General features: G+C 35.8%; 1 protein-coding gene and 1 long non-coding RNA gene across 2 annotated transcripts; one reads left to right on the forward strand and one right to left on the reverse strand.

Annotated features, from left to right (window-relative positions):
* Positions 1-268: 268 nt before the first annotated feature.
* Positions 269-3608, forward strand: CSNK2A2IP (casein kinase 2 subunit alpha' interacting protein). The gene has a single exon (XM_040484239.1). The coding sequence runs from the start codon at positions 704-706 to the stop codon at positions 2894-2896; it is 2193 nt and encodes a 730-aa protein (XP_040340173.1). The 5' UTR covers positions 269-703; the 3' UTR covers positions 2897-3608.
* Positions 3609-9791: 6183 nt separating this feature from the next.
* LOC121036118 (uncharacterized) lies at positions 9792-16707 on the reverse strand. Its single transcript, XR_005793247.1, has 2 exons — positions 15577-16707; positions 9792-10044 (listed from the first exon to the last, which is right to left on the reverse strand). It is a non-coding gene; the product is annotated as an uncharacterized LOC121036118 (long non-coding RNA).
* Between the last annotated feature and the right edge of the window lie 9910 nt (positions 16708-26617).

Here is a 26617-nt window from a genome sequence, read left to right on the forward strand (position 1 = left end):
CAACAGGTAATTGAATCTAAATTGAAAACCAACATTTCAGCACTTCCATTTCACTTTACTCTAAGATTTTCTTATTTCATGCAACAAACTTATCATAGATTTTTTTTTTACTTAAGCCATCAATAAAAGAGTACCAGAAATGGCTATTGCCTTTTATTTGAGCATCTATTATATCCTGGACAATGCTATTCATTTTGCATCTTATTTAGTCTTTAGCTCAGTAAATTAAATATCACATTTATTTTATGGATATGCGAATGGGGTTTAGAAACTTTGATTCAAAAGTTACACATAGAGTAGCTGACTTGGATTTAACATAAAGCCCATGCTCTAGTCACTACAACAAATTGTTTGAGAAAACTAATATCCCTATCAGGATGTTTTCTTAACTCTCTTCACTATTTTATTAACAGGCATTATTTCCTCAAAAGAGAGAGAGAGAGAGAAAGCTCTAGGGAATGAAAGAGAAGATAGAGGAGAATCTCAAATGGTGATAATTTTTTCAACCTCATCTATACCTCAATTTTGAGACACTCTGTAATATTTGAGAATTAACAGAGAGGAAACAAGATAGAAGTAGGAAACTACCAAAGACTATTTATTTAAAAATATTCTTTGCCCATGGAATCCAGCTAAAAGACTCAGTTACTAAAATATCCCACAAGCCAGCTGCTTTCAAAAAGACCTCTACCACTAGCACAAGATGGAGCCATTGGCATATTATGATCAACAATTTGTGCCATTAGAACACTCTTACCAACCGGCCACAACCAATTCATTGACACATCAATACACAGGTGAAAAACTAAATCAACCCAATAAGCTGCCTGTAGTCAGAGTGCAATCCCATAGTAATCACCTTGCAGCGCCTCCAGTTAACTCTAAGAAGTTGGTGCAGAGCTGCTCAGTATTGCCCTCTGCCAAGTCTCAGGACACAATTTCACCGGGTTTCTATAACAAGGCTCCAAAAGCACCATTATCCCAATCCAAACGTCAGGACACACCTGCACTAGACCCCCACCAGAGAACTTCACTGCGGCCTAATCAGAGAGCCTTGAGCTCACCTTTGATCCACCATAAATCCCAGGCAACATCTTCACTTGATCTTAATAAGACATCTTCATCACTGGAGTCCAGTCAAACAAACTTGAGCTCACGATTACCCTTCCCCAAACCTCAGACTACATCTTCCCGAGACTTTTGCTGGACATCACCTTCACAGAAGTCTAATCAAAGAGTCTCAAGTTCATCATTATTTCCCCCCAAACATCAAGAAACACCTTCCCTAGATGTCCTCTGGAAATCATCTTCTTTGGGACCTAATCAAAGAGTGCTTGGCACAGCATTACCACAGTCCAAGCCTCAGAAAACATCTTCATTGGATGGCCTTTGGACATCTTTATTGGAGCGCAATCAAAGATCTTTGAGCTCACCATCACTCAACTCTACGTCTCAAATACATGACTTGCTTCAGTCATCATGTTCATTGGAATCCAATCAAATGGCTCTGAGCTCACCATTATCTGACTCCAAACCTCAGACAACAGCTGCATTGAGCTCTAATTCCATTGTTCTGAGCTTACCATTGTCCCATTCAAAACCAAGGAAATCACCTTTAGCACATTCTGTCCACCAGACTAAGAGTTTGCCATTGTTCCCACCTAAATCTCAGACAGTGCTTACACTTAATCGGGACATCAGGACCCTCAGCTCACTGGTTTGTCACTCCAAGTTTCAGAATACCTCTTCACCAAATGACAAATACAGGGCCACAGATTTATCTTCACCCCAGTATAAACCAAATGTCTCAGGTCAATCATTATCAAGCTCTAAACACTTTATCAGGAGCATAGCTGCTTCAACATTGGGCTCCAGATTCCAGAATAAAGGCAGCTTTGATCTTTGTGCAAAGACAGCATCAAATAAAGAAATATCATGGAATTTAGATTATATTCATCCCTGCATTGTTAAAGGTGGAAGTGTCCCTGATGATGTTGTAAATAAAATTGTCAATTCCCTCTCCAAGACCAGAATCCAGAGGGATCTCTGTAGGCAGATTCTCTTTCGAAGAATGAGGGGAAGGCCAAATCCTCATCCTGGTCCCCGACTTTCATCAAATTATATAGTATGTTTAGCTTGTGCTTCCTGCATAAAATCTCAATGTAACCATCTTACGGGAAGGAAAGATCCTCATGGCGCAACGCTATTTGTCATCCCAACACCTGAGCTCAGTTCTGAGAGGGGAATAGAAGTGAAATTAGTTTTTCTCCTCTCCATACCAAAGACTTCTCCCTCATCTGGTCTTCCATCCTCGGTGAAAGAAAATCAGCCTGATGAAATCCCTGAAGACAACTCTGAAGGAATGGAAAAGATACAAATTCTCTCTACATCTGAACCTGATATCACCCAGGAGCTAAATAGGAAGAACAATGGGCTGACAGCAGCCTCTGAAGACAGAGTTGTAAGCCAACAACCTCAGGCTATTGACTGGCTACTTTATGTGAAGAAAAGTAATAATTTTGAGCTGCAGTCCCTGCTTACATCCTCTTCATCCTCTACATCTTCCTCCTCCTCTTCATCATCTTTCTCCTCCTCTTCTTCTTCCACTGTGCCCTCTTTACCCCCTCCTTCCAAAGAGTCTACCACATCTACTCTCTCAGGTTGTGTGTTCACTAAGGTGCTTAGTTACCACCGATTGCCTCCAGGGGTCTCCTGGCTTGAGTTTGTATGTAGTAAAAATCATCAGCCACTTACTGGGAAACCACAGCAAAACCAATCACCATCTCCCAGAACAAGGCCTATGAGGAATAGCACTACAGTAAAAGGGCCAAAGGGACCAAAGATGCTGTTCAAATTTTTTCAGACAAAGTTTCAAAATGAGAGAAATATTGATTAAATTAACTTTTGTTTCTTTGAAAGCAATTGACCTCTTAGTTCTTTGAAACTAGAGATTGATTTATCATGCTTATTAAAATTCTTAGTAATAATTAAGTGTGATTGTATATTTTAGCTGACGAAGCACCTAGGTAAGGGGAACTAATACTCTTAAGTCTATTTTCTAGTTATAATAGACTGTGCTCTCCTAGGAGACAAAACTGAATCCCAGGTTTTTAACCAAATGCCCGGCTTATAGTAGCCACTGTATAATCATTGTTACACGAATTAATCATAATTGGCCATAAACCAGAAAGACCTCATTTGTCTTGCCCTGAACAGTATCTAGCTCATTGTTATTCTCTTTCCTCATAGAATATGCTAATGACAGTATTCGTGAGCCAATTCATGCTAATCTGTTTCCCTATCTCTAAAGAAAATTCAGATCATGTTCAATAGATAAGAATGTATATGGAGAGGAATGTTTTCTCTAGTTATGATAATCTCTTTCTAGTTATGTGTTCCTAGGGAAAATTCTTCTATGCTAAGATCCTACACTCTGAAATCCAGCGATCTGTTCAACCCTAGTTAACAAATCTCAGGAGAGAATAACTAACTGGTACAAACAACTTTACCTATGGTCTGGGCCAATATTTAAATTATAGGTTCTAAAGCCTGTTCATCACTTCTATCAATACATCCAAAATGGGTTAATAAAAATGTTTTAAAAATGGTTTTGTGCCACTGGGTCTACTGGTAGTGGGAAGAAAAGGGAGGTGTCTTAACCTCCTCACCTTAAGTGATCATCTCAATCCCCAGGGTCTAAATTTAGTATCATTTGCATGCACTAATGACTCACAATGCTGCTCCACAAACATCTTTCTGACTGTATACTGGAAATTTCCAATTGGAACTTTGCACAGGCATCCCAAACTCAACATGACCCACCAGAATTTATTATCATTTACAGTTCGGGTCATTACATTTATAATCCTTTGCCCCCAGTGTTCCTATTTCAATGGGATGAACCACCATTCATCGCAGAGTTATGTTTAACTCTTTTTCTCATTGCCTGCTCCTCTCTACGTCTATGAGTTCTATGGCCTTATTATTCCTACATTCCAGCATTGCCACTATCCTAGTGGTGGTCACAACCATTTGTCACCAGGATTACTGCAATAACTCCTAAACATGCACTTCTAACTTTTGAACACAGTTGTAAGACACAGATGTGATAATGCCACTCCACTGCTTAGGGTCCTTTCATCATTGGCCAGTATTTTCTGGGGAAAGTCTAAATTTCTTTTATGATTGAACTAGTATGATTCAGCCATACTAATTGCTTTAAAATGCACAGAATGTACCAAGGCCTCTGTTTTTAAACTGATTTTTTTAAATGATTTAATTTATTTTTCATTATGTTAAGTTCTTCCTCCCCTATTTCCTTCATTGGCCCACTCCCCTCCCCTCTGGTAACCATCAGTTTGTTCTCTATATTTAAGAGTCTTTTTCTTGGTTTGTCTCTGTCTCTTTTTTTTTCCTTTGTTCTTTTTTTTTTTTTTTGTCTCTTAAATTCCACATATGAGTGAGATCATATGATATTTGACTTTCTCTGACTTACTTTGCTTAGCATTATACTGTCTAGCTCCATACATGTTGTTGCAAATGGCAAGATTTCAATCTTTCTTTTCATAGCTGAATAATATTTCATTATATATATCAACTCTTCTTTATTCATTCACCCATTGATGGACACCTTGGCTGCTTCCATAATTTTGCTATTGCAAGTAATGCTCTAATAAACATATATGTGCATATATTCCTTTGAATCAGTGTTTTTGTATTTTTTGGGTAAATACCCAGTAGTGAGATTACTAGATCACAGGGTAGTTCTATTTTTAATTTTTTGAGAAATATACATACTGTTTTCTACAATGGTTGTGCCAGTTTACATTCCTACCAACAGTGCAGGAGGATTCCTTTTTCTCCACATCCTTGCCAACAATTGTTGTTTCTTGTGTTTTCTATTTTAGTCATTCTGACAGATAAGGTGATATCTCATTGTAGTTTTGATTTGGAATTCTCTGCTGATGAGCAACATTTTCATGTGTCTGTTGGCCATTTACATGCCTTCTTTGGAGAAATGTCTATTCGTGTTTTCTGCTGAGTTTTCAATTGAATTATTTGCTTTTTGGGTTTTGAGTTGTATCAGTTCTTTATGTATTGTGGATATCAACCCTTTATCAGAAATGTCATTTGCAAATATCTTTTCCCATTCAGTAGGTTGCCTTTTAGTTTTGTTGATTGTTTTTTTGCTGTGCATAAACTTTTTATTTTGATATAGTCCCAACAGTTTATTTTGCTTTTATTTCCCTGGCCTCACATCCTACACTCTTAAAGAGAAAATTCTGCTGTTCAGAAAGATCTTCCCATACATGCAGTTTTATCCTACAGGGCTCTGTTTTGTCTTGACGTCTTCTGGAAAGCCTTTTCCTGATGCACTTACATAAGGGTTAGTTGGCTTCCCTATTATCATAAAACTGTGTTAGTTCTTTGTACTGCTCTTAACCACATTGTAAAGTAATTGTTTCTTATCTGTTTTCACTTACTATACTGAAAACTTCTTGTGCTATTATTTTTTTAACCTAGTCCTTGGCATAGAGTGCATGCCCTAAAATAGTGTTGATATTGAATTAATGCTTTTGAAAGTCTTCATCTTCTTTTAGTTCTTTGAAATAAGTAACATTTCATCAGTTTGCTTCTTTCCCATAAGTTTGAATTGTTCTTTGTACCTTTTATCTTGGTGAGAACATGTATAAAACTGTTATTGATGACAGCAGTCATCCTTGTCTTATTTCTTATGTTAACAGTGCTTCTTTCTAGTATTTCAGTATGAAATGTGATGCTGGCTGATGTATAGCTTATCAGTGATGATGAAGAAAAAGTTAATGTATGTGATAATGTGTTCATGGCCTTCACCATGATAGTACTTTAGAAAACACTTGACAAGTGTTTTATTCATCCTGAACTTCTCTTTTGATGACACACATCACTTTTGTCATTTCTTGTTTAATACTCTCTCCAGTATACTAAACTTCAGGAGTAGAGGTCCTGCGTTAATCTTGTTTACCACTAACTCTTCAGGGCTTAGTGGTACCTGGCACGTATTAATTATTCAATAAATATTTATGGAATTAAGTCAAACTGAGGAGCTCAACTGATTTTTATTTATTGATAGAATTTACATGTTTAATTTTCTGTCTCTTAGCTTGTTTTCTAAACTTTATACCTCATTGTAGTTTCTTTTCACTCTTTCCTTTTTTTTTTGGACTATGATTTAGTTGTTCTTAACTTTTCAGTGTATTGGCAGTTATTTATATTTTCTTAATTATCACAGTGCCTACTTTCAAAATTTTTTCAAAAGAAGTCTTTAGCCAGTGTTTTGTACTTTGAAAATAAAATTGCATCAAACTTATGGGGCAAATGCATAAGCAATGGTTATCCAACCATATCTCTCTCCCAGATTGTATTGAGATACCAATAGAATTTTAAAATGAGGAAAAACATGTGTCATTCCTGAAGGGCCAAAAAAATTTTGCCAAATATTATATAGATCAGACTAGATTTTCAAAAGGCAGAAGGACTCAAAAATCACTACATTAAAAAAAAAAAAGATCATCTGAAAAGTAATAGAAAAAGTTTGCTCTCATTAATGCTTTTCTCCTTAAATTGAGAGGGATAGACATGAGAACACATCTTTTTTTTTTTTTTTTTTAAGTTTATTTATTTACTTTGAGAGAGAGTGGGGGAGGGCAAAAAGAGCGAGAGAGAGAATCCTAGGCAGGCTCTGCACTGTCAGATGTGGGGCTCGAACTCACAAACTGTGAGATTATGACCTGAGCCGAAGTTGGATGCTTAATTGATGATGCCACCCAGGCGCCCCTTTGTAGCAATTCTGTATATGTGTATTCCACACATATGCTCTTTGGTTTAGCTTGATACTAAATGACCCTTGTGCTATCAATAAATGCTACTTGGTCATCATATGTTGTGATTATACCCTACCACATTCAGTTTTCTAAAACTGACTATCATTATACATCTATATTCAAAAGTAGAAATAAATGAGGACCAACCAAATGAGAACAAGTAAAGGCTATTTATTCAAAGCTTGTTATAGCAAGGGAGTCAGCCACCATTACTTGTATTTGGCAGAAATTTAAAAGCAGGCAGGATAATAGGAAAGTTTTATAGGAAAAAACAAGAGGATTCAGGTATGCCCTAAATGGAAACAGTTGGCATAGCAAAGCTGTGGGCAAACTTACTAGAAGAGGGTCATCCTACTTGGTTGGTATAGTGCACATTTGGCTTTCTCTGAGAGGTTCTAAGTTGGAAGTGGAAGCAGGGACAAAATTTAGTGAAGCTGTTACTTATTTCATCATGTCCTGGCCATTTTGGGTGAATGGTTTCAGGTATTATTGTTTGACTTCCTGCACCATTACTAGAGATGATGGTCTGACTTTCTACAAACCTAACATAGTAATAGAAGGTGTGCTTCCTTGGATGGTTACTACAGATCATGAGTTGATTTCTTGGGCTGCTAGTTGCAGGTTATAGGTTAGAGTTCATGTTTATACATGATCATTGTATATTCAGTCTATCAGCATGATCTGTCTAACCTTTTCTTATACAGTCTTGATAGTTTTTTTTATAGAATTATAAATTAATTGAATAGATTTTCCTATAGTTTCACTGTTTTAAACAATTTGTATCCCATATTTTTAAGGCAATAATTTTTTGTTTGGTCCTTCCACTACTCTTAGAAATTTCTGGATACATTTCTTGGTAATTCATAATTTAGATTACTCTGATATTTAGGGGCACCTGGATGGCTCAGTTGGTTAAACCTTCGACTTCAGCTCATGTCATGATCTCAGGGCTCATGAGTTCAAACCTCATGTTGGGCTCTGTGCTGACAGCTCAGAGCTTGGAGCCTGCTTCAGATCTCTGTCTCCCTCTCTCTCTGCTGCTCCCCCCACTCACACTCTGTCTCTAAAATAAATAAATGTTAAAAAAAAATTAAAAAAATAGATTACTGATATTTGACATTTTTTGGATCAATTTTTCTCTGCTTGGATTCTTAAGGAATTTTTGTTCGTCATTTTAATTTTAAAATGTTGCCAGCAAGTGTTTTTAGATATGCTTTTTCAATATGTACACATAAACTCTTTAAATCTGTCTTCTCTAACTTTGAAAATTGCTTTATGTAATCTGTTGTGTTATCTTTTGTGTGTGTGTGTGTGACCACTCATTAATTATAGGTTGGATTTTCATTCTCTGTTTTTAGTATCTTTTATTTCATTGCACCATTATTTTTTTCTTCTCTGAGCTCTGGGATATTATTTTGAGTAGTTTTTTCACATCTGTTATTCTCTCTTATCATTTGTGTTCCTGACTTCTCCCTCTGGAATTTTAATTCTACTTTTGTATTTTTTTAGTTTCCTCCCATTAATTAAAAGAAAAAAAAATCAGCATCACCAAGAAATATTTCTCAGTGGCACTCAGTTTTTAGATTGATGTTTTTTTCTTTCATATGTTTTACAGGGTATTTACAGAACCATTTAGAAATCTTTTTTAATACTTTTGAACATGAAATATTTATATCAAGATTTATAGTTATTTGACATGTCTCAAAATTGAAATACATGAAAACCACTATTACAGGCATTTCTAGAACATCTCTTCCTTTCTCTGCACACTGTGTTGGAGAACCTAGCTGCCCAGGATCCGGCACATTTCTGACTCCACACTTTTTATTTTTCTATTTTTCTTTAATAAGAGAAGCTTTCTTCTTGCATGCTTCCATTCTTATCATTCCTCCTCCACTGGTAGCTTTCTGTATGTATATGTGTGGTAGTAGATATGCTCTAGCCATATAAAATTATATCAAAATACATTAGTGCAACATCTGTTTGTTTTTCTAGTTGATCTATACTTTGGGTCTCAGAACTGGGACAAACTTAGAGGGTATTTATAAAGACTCTGCTTATCATCCTTTTATACATTCATTCACCAAGTATTCCTTTTAAGTGCCTGGGGGAAAGAATGTAAAGTAACTTGCCTGAGATTCGTGATCCATTTATCCTTCTTGGGGAAGACCTCCTTCCAAGCCTGGGGAGAAAGTAAGTCAGGTGACTCAATCCTATCTCCTTATGTAATGGAATTTCCTTTAAGTAGATAAATGGCATTTGATATGAAGAATACTCCTCATTTGTGGAATGCCTTTAGCAAAACTATCTGTGTTTAATCACTACTTACTGTAAATAATCTATGAAATTATAATGCAAGACTCACTAAAGAATGCCAAATAAGCTATACAATTTCCTGGATATAAGACAGTGATATTTTGTAACTTAAAATGCTCCTCACTGTGTACGGATTGTTACTAGAGAGCAGTGGTTTGACTTCCTGCAAGTCTGACATGTAGATATGGTACCTTAAAAAATGTCTCTTGCAAACCTCCTAGGTTATTCTATAACAGAGATAATATATTGGGGTGCAGAAAAGAAGAGCGTAGGTACATTCTAGAATGTCCAAATTTTCTTTCTACTTTGTTTATGCCCTTGATAAAGTGTAGTTTGTAAATATTTGGGTAAACTTTGGTAGTAGGCAAGGTCTCTGATCATTTGAAGCTGACCTAACAATCTGTCCTTTGTGTGAGCTCAAATGCTTATTACTAAGCTCTGAGTTGGGGCTGGTAAAGGAGCTGATGCAGCAAATCAGTTGATGTAAAGTGGTATGACATATCTTGAGATTAATTTCACAATAATATTAAAACCTTAATAACCATTTTTCCCTATAGCCCTCCAATGCACAGTAGCATGAAAGTAGCCACAGACAATATGTAAATAAATGGGTTCATCTGTGTTCCAATAAAACTTTATTAAAACGTGTAGCAGATCAGATTTGGCCCCTGGTGCATCGTTTGCTGACCCCTGTTCTTGATAGGGTGGTTTGAGAAAGCTTTTCTGACAAGAGACATTTGTCCCTTAAGTAAAGACAGGATACATCATAAAGAAAACCGTTGATAGATTTTCCCCGTCCATTTACAATATTTGCAGTAGTAATAGTTGTTCAGCCTTAGTTTTGAGTGCTTTTGATCTTCAGTCGCTTTAAAGAAGATTTGAAAGGATAAACCAGTAGGTTAAAGAAGGAATTTTTTTCTTAAGTATGCTACTCTTTAATTTATAAATGGTTATAAAATTCATTTTATTAACTTTTAAAATGACATTTTGCCTATTTTTAGCTTAACGTGGATGAAGAAAATTAATCACTAAGGGAAAAGATGGAGAGTTGGGTGCCTGGGGGGTTCAAGAAAGGAAGAAGGGAGAACATTTCATGAGAGTGGAATGGAGCTGGGACCAGATTCTCCCTTTCCCTGTCTTTTCCTCCTTTGTGTGCTGCCTGCTAAGTTTTGAGTCTATGCCAGCTGGGTTGACGATCCTTCTTCAAAAATCAATATTCAAGTTACTGAATTTTATTGAAATAATAAAATTATTTTTTTCTCTTTCCTGTTTTTCTCTTTCCTGTCTTCTTTTTAGTATCCTCCCCTTCACCTTCTCTGCTTATATCCTCTCTCTTCCTTTTCCTCTCCCTCATTCTTTTTCTCCTAATCTGAAACAAACCATGTAAATATTTTGTCAAATAGAGTCTTAAAAAAAAGGGGGGGGGGCGCCTGGGTCGGTTAAGCGTCCGACTTTGGCTCAGGTCATGATCTCACGGTCCGTGAGTTCGAGCCCCGCGTCGGGCTCTGTGCTGACCGCCCAGATCCTGGAGCCTGTTTCAGATTCTGTGTCTCCCTCTCTCTCTGACCCTCCCCCGTTCATGCTCTGTCTCTCTCTGTCTCAAAAATAGATAAACGTTAAAAAAAAAAAAAAAAAGGAAAAGAAAAAACAAAGTTCTTTAAAGCTCTTTCATTGTCTTCTTCTGTTTTCCTCAATTTGTTTTCTGTTATAGTTTAATGTCAAATTGCATTGGCTTCTCCAGTCCCTTCCCACCTACCACTGCCTCTTCCTCTGCCTGTCCTCCAACGCCACAGAAAGAACTAGTGAATTGTTGAATTTCTTGTGCAAGAGACTGGATGTGGTTCTCACATTAACATACTATAGGATCATCAGCAAGTAATTTAGCCTCTATTAATCCCCTCTCATACATCTATAAAGCAAAAGAGTTAAAGTTTATGTTTCCTAGAATTCTTCCAAATTCTTGCATATAATGTTCTTCAATACAAAATTATAGGTAAATCTAATCTAAACTGTTCCTCACTTAATCACTTAGTACCAGACTTCTTTCATCACGTTTTTGTTCACAGGATTCCAAACACCTGTAATAACTATATAGTTATATTAATATGTAATTAATTGATTGTCACATCACATTAATTGATCCTGTGTATGTATAATAAGAGCCATGTAAGCCACCATTTATTTTTTATATTATTTAAAATCATGAAATGTGAGATGCTGAAAAAATTAGAATGAAGGTGGAACTAGGCTCATTCTTCCATTCATTTGCACAACATCGAGTGTCCATTTTATAGAAGTCATTTCCTAAGGAAATGACAACATCTGGAACATCATCTAAACTCTCTGTGCTGTTAAATTCTTTCCAGAAAAAGAAATAGAACTGTATTGTGTTTCTGGTCTAAGTATGTGTTTCTCTCCACGTTGAAAAACGAAAATACCACTTTAACACTCAGGGATAAAGATCATGTATTCCACAGTCTTGGTCCCAGACACACTCAGATCCAGGCTCTGTCACTAACTGCACAGCTTTGGCAAGTTAGTCAATCACTGTGAAAACATTCCCTCATCAAAGAGGGACGATATATGGTAAGCATCTGGCACACAGTAACCCTGAATGAACAGTATCATTCCTACCTTTATTCTTATTTTCTTGAAATAATTCTCCTCCTCTTTCTTCTTCTCCTTCTTCCTTTCTTCCTCCCCCTCCTCCCCCTCCTCCTCCTCCTCCTCCTCCTCTTCCTTCTTCTTTTCCTTCTCTTCTCCTTCCTCCTCTTCCCCTTCCCCCTCTCCCCCTCCTCCTCCTCCTTCTGTTCCTTTTCCTCCTCCTCCTCCTTCACATTTATGCATCCACTTTGTACTTTAATAATTATAGTTGGTAACAGAACTTAAGCATTTTTGATGCTTAGGATAAAAATGGCCTGAGAACCATATTCAAAATATCAGTTACAGTACTCCTTAACAGTTCCTCTTTTGTCAATTAAATCTGCATTTTTCATTATAACCATTTCCACTCAGGTCAAGGCTGCTTGTTGTTCCTGGAGCAAAATCCAAACTCTTCAGCCTTCCACTATTTTGTCCGTATGAATCTCTTTTTCATCACCTACTATTTTCACAATGTATTACAACCATAATGCATTTCAATTCCATGTAATCTTTTTCTCTTACAATCTCTCAAATATACTCAGTATGTTCTGTCTCTTAGACCTTGCTCAATGCTCCTTGGGTCATTTAGAACATCCAAAATCCACACTCATCTATTTTAATATCCTATCCATCAGGTAAGCTCATCTCTGTTAACGATATAGCAACACCCCTGCTTGCTCTGTGAACCACTTGTTCTTTCTTTGCTTTCCTATGCCTCTGGCATATGTTCTTTGATTACATTGATACATAGATCCTTTCAGTTTATTTCCAATTTCCAATTCATCCTTGAGATGCCAAACGCCTGAAAGTCTAAACCCTTTCAGCATATTTTCTTCATTCTTTTCTTAACATTATATAGTATCTTGCCCCTAGTAAATGCCTTGATAATAAATATTTGAATAACTATTTGGTTCTAGATAGGAGGTAGAGAGGGATGGGCATAGAGCTATTTTCGTTGCTTATAGAAAATGAGTTCCCTAAAGCTTGTTCCCACAGTGAGGAAATGGTGTGTCAGAATCACATTCTGGGATTTGTGCCAGGCTTACACTACAAAGTGAGAAGTGTTTGAAAAGGTAACACAGAAGTATTAGAATCTTTCAGTAAAGAAGTGTTAATTGCAGTACTTTAGACTATGAAAATGAATTAAAGTATAACTACTCCTTAGTCAAACAAAAAGTATAACATGTAATAGATATATGTAATACATTGGAAATGATTTTTTAAAGATTGAGACCATACCGTATTATTCATAATAGAAAGAAGGCTATTGAAATCTGTAATATAAGTGGAATCATAGTATATGGTACTTGATATTCTTATTAATTACTAAAATTTAAATTAGCCTTCATCTCTCTTAGCAGTTGCAATTTCTTTGAATGTCCATTAGAGAAAAAAATATTGTATTTAACTTTTCAATAATATTAATAATTATAATAATAGAACCTATTTGTTTGAGGGATTATATTTTGTATTTTCAAATTGATCCCATGTAAAATACTTAGATGTATTTACTATAAATTTTATAATTCTGAGTGGATCATATCACTATCATGGACATGAAAAATCATCTAAAGAATTTCTAATTCTTTGGAGATTTAAAAAGATAACTAACATTATTATTGATTAGCACTCCCAATGTGCCATCTTCCCTAGGGCTCTGTAATATTCTTGTGAAATTTGAAGCATATTATGACCCCAAATGTACTGAAAGAGAAATGGAATCCAGAGAAGGGCTTAGTTTAATAATAAAGTTTACACAATGGTCAAGGAAATGTTTTTTCATCTGCCTAGAACTGCATGCACTCTTAGTGCCCATTAAGCCACATGTAGCTATGGAGCACTTGAAATGAGGTTTGTACCATACTTTAAAATTTAGACACTGAAGCAGTATAAAATGTTTTTAAAAATACACACAATGTTATAGTTTTGGTAAGACCACATTTCCTTTATACTGGTGTAATATTGTAATGAGTTTACTTGAATATTTTATATGGGCAGCATGAGGTACAGTAATGCGTATGTAACTGATAATTGAATTCTTGTGAAAGTTTTGATTACAGTACAATTAAAACATTTTTAGTTTACAGGGGCACCTGGGTGGCTCAGTCCATTAAGTGTCCAACTTGGGCTAAGGTCATGATCTCATGGTCTGTGAGTACGAGCCCAGCGTCGGGCTCAGTGCTGACAGCTCGGAGCCTGGAGCCGGCTTCAGATTCTGTGTCTCTCTCTCAGTCTCTCTCTCTCTCTGTATGTACCACCCCCACTCACACTCTGTTTCTCTCTCTCTCTCAAAAATAAAACATTAATGGGGCGCCTGGGTGGCGCAGTCGGTTAAGCGTCCGACTTCAGCCAGGTCACGATCTCGCGCTCCGTGAGTTCGAGCCCCGCGTCGGGCTCTGGGCTGATGGCTCAGAGCCTGGAGCCTGTTTCCAATTCTGTGTCTCCCTCTCTCTCTGCCCCTCGCCCGTTCATGCTCTGTCTCTCTCTGTCCCAAAAATAAATAAACGTTGAAAAAAAAAATTTAAAAAATAAATAAATAAATAAAACATTAAAAAAACTAAAAAAAAAAAACATTTTTAGTTTACAAATAAGTATGGGTCTATTTTAAATTTAAAATGAAAACGTACTACTGTCCAGAATGAAATGGAGTTGTGGAAGTTTTCACTATGTCTAAAATAATGGGAAAAAAGAGAGTTGCAGGTTTGTCAAAAATTTATGATGAACAGCAATTGCGGTATGCTTCATGAGAGCAGCACAACAATTTATTTGTTAATTGTGTTAAAAATTATATAGAATATAATGGACAATTTTAGGAACCATTTTCAGCAAGTACATTTTCTATCAACAGTCAAAAAAGTGTCAACACTATTAGTTGTCAGAACGTGGAGTTAAATGTCTAAGAAACATTTAAAAACTATTTTTAATAGTTGCTTTCTAAAGCAGTGTAGAATTTATTAAAAAAACAAATAAAAACATCCTGATGACTACCTTGGGAGGCACTAACGTAAGGTGAATTTAAAATATTGGCCATTAATATCAAGACTGGAAAGTGGAATTAATACCCTTTAAGTATTTTAACATTTTTGTAATTTTTAGAAGGAAAGTAAAGATGTTGTGATATATCCTTGGAGATATATGACATTGAAGTTTTATGGACAACTACAATAAGGATAGAACTGAGGATATTTCTTTCAAATAATTAAAAAGATAAATTGAGAGTACAGAAAATTTGTCAAATTTAAAGCAGTAGAGGTAGGATTTTTTAAAATTGGTTTTTAAAAAGAAGATTAGTGAGAAAACATAAAATAGGGTGATGAATCTAAATCCAAACATGGTAATGAAGAACAAGGTACATTAAATAAATATATTTGGCAATTCTAAATATAGTCAAATTGGAAATAAACAGTGTGGGTACTGTTTTCCAGTAATCTCCAGTAAGAAAATTAAAATGAAAAGAATCAATATTTCTTTATTTTTATTTATTCAGTTAATTGTAAACTTACAAGTTTAAAAGTTTTAAACTTGTAAATTTGGCAGACTCTAATTTGGTTTGGATTCTTGCTCAAAAGGAAAACCATTTTTATACACAGGGATACAAAAAATATTTGTTTCAGAAACTCCATTACTGAATTATGAGGAAAAACTCAAAATGACACAGTTCTAAAGTGAAATATCTTCAGTGAAGTCACTAAGTAACAACTCTTAGAATACAATACCTTTCTATCAATATCAAAAAGTACTTTTTCAGGGGTACCTGGGTGGTTTAGTCGATTGAGCGTCAGACTTCAGCTCAGGTCATGATCTTGTGTTTCTGGGTTGGAGCTCCGCATTGGACTCGGTGCTGACAGCTCAGAGCCTGGAGCCTGCTTTGGATTCTATGTCTCCCTCTCTCTCTGCCCTTCCCATGCTCACATTCTGTCTTTCTCTCTCTGAAAAAGTAAAAAACGTCAAAAAAAAAAAAAAAAGCACAACACACTTATTCAAAACTTGAAAAATTGCAAACAGTTTTCTTTAGACTGAAAGTCATGCATTATATGAGACACGTGGTCCAATCTATACTTGGGGTGGATTTTTCCTAACAGGACATTGAAGTTGACAAAGAAAGGTCATTTAGTGGTGTAAAAAATAGTCCTTATAGCTTATTTTTCAAACTTTTTCTTTTGTTAAAGACAAAATTCAGCTAGATTATGGAAAAATTAATTTCTATGTGATGTATGGTTCTCCACCTATGTTAGGTCAAAATTCCATACTGATTGGAATTAAAACTGATGTTTCCTTTATTGTTCCATTCCACTCTGTAATATATATTAAAAATGTCTGTGCCCAGTTTTTGAGACAATTATATTAAAAATATAATGTACGCAGTTGTTAAAATCATTCAATATATGCATGCAATTACTATGAATCACAGCCTGTTTATGGAAGCTATTGAGAGAGAGAATGAATTCACTGATATTGTGTTCTTTGCCAATTCCCCTTGTTGAGTTGTGGACAAATGACTTAAAGATTACTGTATTGTTAATTCAATTTTTTTTTGAAACAAAAAGGATGCTTGCCAAATATTCAATAAGACAAAAATGGCAGTGTGATTTACATATTTCATTGATGTAACATTCCATATAAGCAAACAAAACTTGCAGCATCAAAGAAAAGCTTATTTGTGATCTAGCCAAACAGGTACATGAATTTATGCTGAAATGAAAACTTCAAAATACAAGCCAATAGTAATTATTGAACATTTTCCAACATGAACCAATATGCAGATTTTAATTGTAATTGACAACATTATGTAAACTCTTCTCAAAATAGAAAAGAAAAATTTGAAGAACATGAATGCTGAATTGACATAAGAGTTAATAAATATATTTAACTTGGACAGACATAGTTTTGGAACCAGTATGCTTTTGCTCCAAAACGGAAAAAAAAAATTATTCTATAAAAGATGAACCAGTTTTATTAATTTAGATAAAAAGATTATTAATTTAGATAAAAAGATTTCTAACATAATTTTTAGAAATTGATTCAGTTATTTGAAACCATTGAACATATGTTTAGGACAACTTGTGTATAAAAATGTATTTTTTTAAACTATACATTTAGCAACTTTAAATACAGATCAAATATATCTGATGAAAACTTATCATCCAAATGGAAACATGCTGTAAGGATAACATACACCAAATTTCATAGAAGATGGCACAAAAACTGTAAAATAACTCATTAATTGTATTTATATATATTTATATTTAAATATTTATTTATTTTGAGAGACAGAGAGAGAGCGTGTGCATGCAAGTAGGGGAGGACAAAGAGGGAGAGAGAGAGAGAGAGAGAGAGAGAGAATCCCAAGCAGGCACCATCCGCACTGTCATCATAGAGCTCGAGGCAGGGTTGACCTCACTAATCATGAGATTATGATCTGAACTGAAATCAAGAGTCGGATGGTTAATCAACTGAGCCACCCAGGCACTCCAATAGTATTTATATTGATGACATGTTGAAACTATGATATTTTGGATCTATGATGTTAAAAATATTATTAAAATAATAAAAATATTATTAATACTAATTTTACTAGTGTCTTTTTAATACTACTAGAAAATTTAAAATTATATGGCTCACTTTTATCTCTATTGGACAGTGATAGTCTAGAATATAAATAAGTCAGAGAGGTTGAGAATCTGAAGCAGGCTCCAGACTCTGAGCTGCCAGCACAGAGCCCAACGTGGGTCTCAGACCCACGAACCGTGAGATCACGACCTGAGCAGAAATCAAGTGACAGATGCTTAACCGACTGAGCCACCCAGGTGCCCCAATTCTCCCACATTTTTAAAACCATAACTGGCATCACTGTGTACATACTTTGATGTTATGTGCTCCTATTATAGTTTTATAAATTTTGATTGTAGAAGTAGTGAATGCTTATAAAAATTTAGAAAATAACCAAACATATACTATAGAAATCCAACATTATGTTTCCCTCTTAAAAACAATTCACAGAAGATTATAATATATTGTTCCATATTTTGCCTTTGCAAATGCAGACATGTTGTATTTGTTTTAAAAATATTTGGGATTATATTGTACATATAATGGACATATTACCTCACTGCTATTGCCTTGATGCTGTAAGGATTCATCTCAATTGCTTTTTCAGTCAGTCATTGAGAAAAATCCATAACTTTGGTCATAATCACCCTTGGCCAACACTCTCCTCCTGTTTTAGCCCTCTTTCTCACCCCTACCCAAATATCAAAACCCTTCCTCTGAGCCCCACAGTATGGTCAGTCTTCAGAACAATTTCCTAGACCCACATTTAGCTCTTGTCTGATCAGTTCCTTCTGAGTAATCTAAATGGTTGAAATCTAGGTCTCCTCTGAGGATGCTGCATCCCTTGAGTAAGTTCTTTAATATGTTTTATATCACTCCTTTTGAAATAGGGAAATTTCACTTTTGATGCCCATTGGTATTTCCAACCATTTTCTGTCTTTAATTCCCATCCCCTCATCCCAGGTGTAAACGCCATGTCATATGGCTGTATCCTCAATATCTCATTTTTTTTCTAGTCATTTTCTGAATGTGGCATCAGTGTCTTTTGGATTCTGGCTTACTTTTATCTCCTTCAATACTCCTGTTACAACTCTTGCAATAACCTGAGGTTCTCATCTCTGTGATTTCTCCATAGTGCCTGCTCCTTTTCCTCTCAAAAGCACATCCAGGATCTAGATCTTTCTGTTACTACATTCCATAAAATCTCAGGCTCCAGCACCCCACTAATTATTTAGTGCTTTCACTCCAACTGTATTTTGGGACCACAATCAAATGTTCTTAAAAACATTTCATTGTCTTTTTGTCCTTGATGCCTTCCTAAGCTGGCTTAAATTTCATAATCTATCATTATAAAAATCATTACATATACCCTCATCTCTCACCACATCTTCATTTTCTCGTAATTATCTGACAAAACTCCAATCCTTGTTAAATTAAATGTTCTACCTACTCTAAACTTGCATCTCTGCAGGTGAATGTGGTTAGAGAATGTGCTGATATGTCTCACTTTAAACATCACAGGAGCCTTTAATGCTGTCCAAAGTCCATCATTTTTTCTCCTCTCCTGGATAACTGATACCTTTTCTTCTCCTTGGAAATTCTCACTCTCAACAAATGCACTGCACTCTGTCTCAGGTTTCTGTGTCATGATCTAAGGCCTCTTCCCTTTATACATTTAATTCTACCTTCTTTTAGCTGCAAAGGGATAATTATCTACCAATTGTCCCTTCTATGACCAATTCTTCCCATTCTCAATTTTTGTCCTATTAGCAAACAAACTAATGTATTTTCTATTATCATAAAAAAGGAAACAATTTTTTCTCCATTTCCAGCCCATTTTACTTACCCATTCACACATTTAAAAAAAGTTATGATTGGGGTGCCTGGGTGGCTCAGAGGGTTAAGCATCCGACTTCGGCTCAGGTCATAATCTCGTGGTCTGTGGGTTCGAGCTCGGCGACGGGCTCTGTGCTGACAGCTCAGAGCCTGGAGCCTGTTTCAGATTCTGTGTCTCCCTCTTTCTCTGACCCTCCCCTGTTCATGCTCTTCTCTGTCTCAAAAATAAATAAATGTTAAAAAAAATTTTTTTAAAGTTATGATTGCTCTAAATACTTCTTTTAAGTTGTTTTTTTTTTTTTTTTTTTTTTTTTTTATTTACCAACTCTAATCATGGTTTCACTTACCCTGCTATATGAGAATCACTACTGTCTAGGTAATTATAACCCTTTATATTGCTAAATACAATTCCTGATCTTCATTTAAGGAAATTTTCCATAGCACTTCATTAATACATTTATTAACCTATATTCCCTCAAACTCATTTTTTAAAGTAGGCTTCACACCCAATGTGGGGCTTGAGCTCATGACCCTGAGAGCAAGATCTAAGCTGAGATCAAGAGTTGGACACTTAACTGACTGAATCACCCAGGTGCCTCTCCTACAACATGTTCTTATTTGAATTCACAGTACCAAATGCTCCTGGGTTTCTTCCTTTCCTTCTCATTGCAGTTGTTACTTTCCACATCAGTATCCTAGATCTAAATACTATAGTGCCCCCAAATTCAGTCCTTGGATCTGTTTTCTTTCTCCACTCATTTTCACAGAGGCTTTCATTACTACATATTAGGTGATAATTCTGAACTTGAAACTCCATTCCAGATATCATAACTCCAAACTACTTATTCAATGGTAATAGTCATTTAAAACTTAATGGATTGGGGCGCCTGGGTGGCGCAGTCGGTTAAGCGTCCGACTTCAGCCAGGTCACGATCTCGCGGTCCGTGAGTTCGAGCCCCGCGTCAGGCTCTGGGCTGATGGCTCAGAGCCTGGAGCCTGTTTCCGATTCTGTGTCTCCCTCTCTCTCTGCCCCTCCCCCGTTCATGCTCTGTCTCTCTCTGTCGCAAAAATAAATAAACGTTGAAAAATAAATTTAAAAAAAAATAAATAAAACTTAATGGATTGCAAGCCAAACTCCTTATCTCTGTTCTTATATCTCTGCTGTAATCCCAAACTTGTTCCTTCAGAAATCTTCCCCATATCAGTAAAGAGCAACTCTCTTCTTCCAGATTATTTGTGGAGTGCTAACAACTTCCCAATTTTATATTCAAATCATGATGTGTAAGGTTATTCTTAAGATTATTTAAACAATTTTAGTCAAGACTAATTTTGTTTGTTGACTATTTATTTTAATTTTTTAATGTTTATTTTATTTATTTTTGAGACAGAGAGAGAGAGAGAGAGAGTGAGACAGAGCATGAATGGGGGAGGGGCAGAGAGACAGGGAGACACAGAATTAGAAGCAGGCTCCAGGCTCTGAGCTGTCAGTACAGAGCCCGACAAGGGGTTCAACTTATGAACCACGAGATCATGATCTGAGCTGAAATTAGATGCTTAACTGCTTAGCTGACTGAGCCACCCAGTTGCCCCATGCTGACAATTTAGAAGCACTTATGTTGATTTAATTACGTGAATCAAATTTCTTAGAAAAACTATCCAATCAAGGGACCTACTCTCTTGTTTGTCCTTAAATACATCTTTCTTAAAGAAAAAGTAAAAAATTTAAATTATCTTGTTGCTTTGTGGGTTGCTCCAAGAGATTACATAGGATAGTAAACATTTCCTTCCCCTTAATTTTATCAGGGTCAGATAAATTAGAGGCCACCAGAAATATATTTCAAACTCTCTAGTAATACATTTCAAACTCACATGGAAAGTCATAATTTCCAGATCATTTAGGAATTTTAAAAAGCAGCTTGAAAATATATTTTCCACAATTGTTAAAGCTAGCATAAAATAGTCTTGAGGAAAAAAAAGGTCACTGCATTTTATGTTTATATATGAAAAGAACTAGAATGGAATAGTGTTTATTAAGACATTCACATCCTAAATCATGGTTTGTGAGTTGGTTGAAAGGGAAGTAAGGGAAGGGACATTGTGTCAATTGGTTATTTTTAAAACAAATCTCTAGGGGTGTCTGGGTGGCTTGGTTGGTTAAGTGTCTGACTCTTGATTTCAGCTCAGGTCATGATCTTGTGGTTCATGAAATTGAGTCTTGCATTGGGTTCTATGCTGACAACATGGAGCCTGCTTGGGATTCTCTCTCACCCTCTCTGCCCCTCCCCTTCTCTCACTCTCTCTCTCTCAAAAACAAAAATTAAAAAAAAAAATCTTGGGGTGCCTGTGTGGCTCAGTAGGTTAAGCATCTGATTCTTGATTTTGGCTTAGGTCATGATCTTGTGGTTCAGGAGTTCAAGCCCCGTGTTAGACTCTGGGCTCTGAACCTGCTTGGGATTCTCTGTCTTTCTCTCTCTCTTCCCCCCCCCCTTTCAAAAATAGATAAATAAACATTAAAAAATTAATTAATTGAAAAAAATCTCTACACTGATCACCAGAGGCTACAATAGAAATCAGGAGTAAGCATATCTATTTTGAAAAGGTTCTCAAGATGATTCTGAAAGGATTTCCATCAATTTTGATCCTAAATAAGAATAGTTTAGAGAAAGGCACAATCTAAGCTTGGAATATATCAGAATAGGAGAGGTAGAGTTGGACTTGGAACTTATAATTAGAGTGAAAGGCAAAAAAAAAAAAGATATTTTAGAAAAAGACAAGAGATTCTATCAAATCTAGTGATATCAAATATAGTGATGTTAAGCAAGAAGGAAACAACAATTTCAAGTGTACAAAGCCTAAAAAACCTATGAGTACAGACAAAAATCATTTCATTTACTTGAAAATGCTATTTTTGTCCAATGTTAAATGTTTGGCAAACTTGATGACTTAGAGAGTAAATGTAAAGACATTAAGAAGAGAAAGGAAGGGGAAGAATTAATTTTTTGTGGCACAGGTATCAGACAATATTAAGGACTTTATGTTCATTATCTCGTTTAATTTGCAAAAATCTATGAGGGATGAGCTATTATTAATCCTTCTTGACAGTCAGGATACTGAAATAGACTACATGACCTGCTCAAGGTCATATCACCAGGGAATAGTAGACCAAAGTCCAAGCTCATGGTATACATATATGACTGCACATTTTTTGACATCGCTAAAACTAAAAACAACAAAAATGAAAACTAAATTAATTTAAATGAAAATAAATTAATTAATTTTTTTAATACTCATTACTGGCTAAGATATGGAGAAGATAGACATGGAGAATCTAAAACGCTCTGCTATGTTGGAGGGGAAGCTAATGGTATAGCTATTTGCAAAAATAGCTTGGCAGTTTCTTATATAAACCTACATCTATCATATATCTAGCCATCCCTCTTCTGGATATATACATAAGATACATAAGAAGCTATGTTCACACAGAAGTCTATGTATGAATATAATACCTTTATTTACCTACTCCCCAAATTGGGTATAATCCAGATGTCATTCAATCGATGTATGGGTAAAGAAATTGTGCTCCATCTATAGAATGGAATACTACTCAGAGTATAAAGAAATAAAACACTGATTTATACGACAATAGGAATAAATCTTAAATGCATTTTGCCAAACCCACAGGCTACATATTTTATGATTTCATTTAGCTGACACTCTGGAAGAGGCAGAAATGTAGACTTGGAAAACAGGAAAAAGGTTGCCAGGGGATGAAGGTTGGGGCAGTGATTTCCTATGAAGGAAAAGAGTTTGGGGGAGGTTTGGAAATGTTCTGTATGAAACTGTGGTTTTAGATATTTAATTCTATGCATTTGTCAAAACTCTATAGAACTTCACATCATAAAGAGTGGATTGTGCTGAACAAATTTCAAAAGAGACAAACTAGGATGATACAGGAGTGGTAAAATACTAACTGCCCCAAATGAATCTAACTGTATTAGAAATGAACTACATAATCACACTGAAAGGAATGGGAAAGAAAGAAGCTGACTTAAGTGACTTTGTAATTGTTTTCAGTGAATACTCTAAGGCTACTGGACATTATACACAAATAATGTACTCTAATTGGTAAATTTGTTTCTCACAGGGATATGTGTTGGCAAATCTGAAACTGCGTTGACTGTATCCTAAGGTTAAACCAACAAATAGATAATGAGAGCCAGGTTTTTCATGGTCTGAGAAAGAAATTTCAAATAAGGGGAAAGGCTATTAAAAAACTCTATGGCGCTGGATTAGAGTCAGAGCTATTAATACAGACTGTTTTAAAAATTATACATACAAATAGATACAGAGATAACTGCAGATGTGTGCATGTGTGTGTGAGTGAGCATGTGGATGGATTAATCTACAGAAACATATTTTCTAGCTCTACCCACTAACAAGAAGTAGAAGCAGTGACACCCAAGTAATGATTAGCATTTCTAGCACCTAGAACCTGGTTTCTGAATAGCTTTCTCCAGTGCAAGTACACAAGGCTCTTAGAGATCTAGAAGGACCCCAGGACTGAGACAGGAAAAGTGCAAGATGTAACTGGAGCTTTCCGTGGCTCCAGAAAATAAAGAAGTGCTGGGGGGGAGGGGGGCAGAGAGAGACAGTATGTGTGTGTGTGTGTGTGTGTGTGTGTGTGTGTGTGTGTGTGTGTGTGTGTGTGAGAGAGAGAGAGAGAGAGAGAGAGAGAGAGAGAGAGAGAAGGGAGTTCAGGATCCCATATGGAAGAGCTCTCAATGGCCAAAACTGAAACAACTTGAGCAACAGAATAACTATTGTCCTGAATTAAACCTCAAATTAAAAAAAAAAAAAAAAAAGAAGAAGAATCAATACACTTATAAATAACTGAGTAAACAAGTGGGGAGTAGAGATAGCTCTTCCTGATAGAGAATTTCAATTCAAAAATGTTGATAGAATGAGGGAAATAGAAAATCACCACTAAGGCACCATAGTAGCTGCAGACGAGATCCATTGACCGATGTTAAAATTAGGGGGCAGGAGTTAAACAGAAAAAGGGTATTTGTATAGTCTAGAAGTAGCTCTCCCTAAATCTTCAGTAATCAGCACGGGGAAAATAGTTACTTTACAGGGAATAATTCTGGCAGATACCACTTTAACCATGTGATTAAGGTTAACATGACCGCTAATACCACTAATGCCCATGGACATTGTATGTCTAGAAATCGTGCACCGAAGACAGCACGTCACCTCTGTGGTATTTTTCCTGATAATACATGACTTCAATCTAAAAATAAGAAAACACCAGACAAGCCCAATTTGAGAGCCATTCTACAAAATAACTGACAAATATCCTTGTCAAAGACAGGGAAAGACTGAAGAACTGTTAAAATTTAAAGAGACTGAAGAGATACAAGAAGGCAATGTGAAATCTTAAATCTTGGAACAGAAGAGGGACATTAGTGACAAAAAGATGAAATTCAAAGAAATTCTATGGTTTAATGATATTTCCTCAAGGCTAATTTATTATTGATGATAATTATGATTCTGTACAATATTAACATAAGGAAAAGCTGGATAAAAGGCATACTGTTTTTGGATGTATTATATATGACTAAATTATCTCAAAAAAAGACAGTGTGCTTCTAGTTAAGCTGGTACAATAAGAACATTCAACAACCGTTCTCATCACTCTAAGCCTATTAAAATGAGAGGTAAAATATAAAAATTACACAAATTGTAACATCAACTTCCCAAAATATAAAAATCTCCTCCTGGATCAAAGCTAGAAAAGAGAAGTGGTTAAGAGGGCTGAACCATAGGCCTACTGAGCTCTGAGTCTAGAAATAGGTCTAGGTGGCTAACACAGGGTCATGGGAAAGAGTAATGCTTCATATGAATAAGGCAATGAATCCAGTCAGTGAAATAAGGAAGCAGAGAAAAGAGATAAAAAGATTATTTTTAAAAATTTTACTTATTAGAGAGAGAGAGAAAGTGAGAGAGATTGAATTCCAAGCAGGCTCCATGCTGTCAGCATGCAGCCCCATGTTGTGCTTGATGTCATGAACCATGAGATAATGAGCTGAAATCAAGAGTCAGATGCTTAAATAACTGTGCCATCCAGGCGTCCCTAGGCTGAATTCTTTAACAGCCACTCTAAACCCTTTCTCCTTAACTTTCTTTTCTACTAGTTGTATAATTTTATATAAGAATATTTGAATTTTCAGACTCCTTTAAAGCTAGATTATGATGCCTTTCTAGTCATTGATGTGGAAGTGTTAGTTATGGCTGAATGGTTTTTGGCCCAAACAATCTTGTTAAAGGAAAATCGTTGGGACAATTCTATTATTTCTCCCTGAAAAAGTACCATGCTATCTGGAGGTGCAGTTGTTGTCTAGGAACCATAAGGATGAAACCACACATCATGGATGACAGAGCATGAAGATGGATAGAACCAGCTTTCTAGATGACATTGTGGGCTTTATACCAGTGGTGGTTTAAAAACCAGAGGTGGTTGCCTCCATACATCTTGTTATGTGAGAAAAACAAACCCTTCAGTTGTTTCAGTTGTTTTCTTCTTCATTCACAGCAAAATGCAATTTATTTTACTTTTTTTCTTTTTTAGAGAGAAAAAGAGTGAGCAGGGGAGGGAGCAGGGTGGCGGGAGAGAGAGAGAGAGAGAGAGAGAGGGAGGGAGAGAGAGGGAGGGAGAATCTTAAGCAGGTTTCATTCTCGGAGCCTGATGTGGGGTTTGATCCTATGACACTGAGATCGTGACTTGAGCTGAAATTAAGAGTTAGACACTCAACTGACTGAGCCACCCAGGTGTCCCTCACAGCAAAATGAAATTTTAACCATGTCAGAGAAAAGCTAAAATTATGCTATTCAAGATGAGTATGCCAGTATAATTTTAAAGCATGGGAATAGAATGAATCATTTAAAAATGAGTAAAAACATATCATAAAAATATGACTTCACCCTAGAAAGGATTTAAAAAATGAGCAACTTGAAAATATCTTTAGAATAAGAATGTTTAGAGTTTGAAGTGGTGACTGAAGGAATAACATCCATGAAATAGAACAAGAATTCATGAAAGAAAAGATACAGAATTATGGATGGAACTAAAGAGTATTATGCTAAGTGAAATAAGTCCATCAGAGACAAATATCATATGACTTCACTCATATGTGAAATTTAAGAAACAAAACAGATGAACATAAGGGAAGGAAAAATAGGATAAAAAACTATAGAGACTTTTAAATTAAGAGAACAAACAGGGTTGCTGGAGGAGAGGTGAAGGGGGAATGGGCTAAATGGGTGATTGGCATTAAGGAGGGCAGTTGTTGGGATGAGCACTGGGTGTTAGATGTGAGTGATAAATCACTGGGTTTTACTCCTGAAACCAA

The sequence above is a fragment of the Herpailurus yagouaroundi genome, unplaced genomic scaffold (genome assembly GCF_014898765.1).
Source record: "Herpailurus yagouaroundi ecotype Mexico unplaced genomic scaffold, PumYag 162, whole genome shotgun sequence".
Taxonomy (NCBI): Eukaryota; Metazoa; Chordata; class Mammalia; order Carnivora; family Felidae; genus Herpailurus; species Herpailurus yagouaroundi.

Bases quoted from the DNA above. Each gene is read 5' to 3' on its own strand.
- CSNK2A2IP (XM_040484239.1), top strand. From the start codon at position 704: ATGGAGCCATTGGCATATTATGATCAACAATTTGTGCCATTAGAACAC.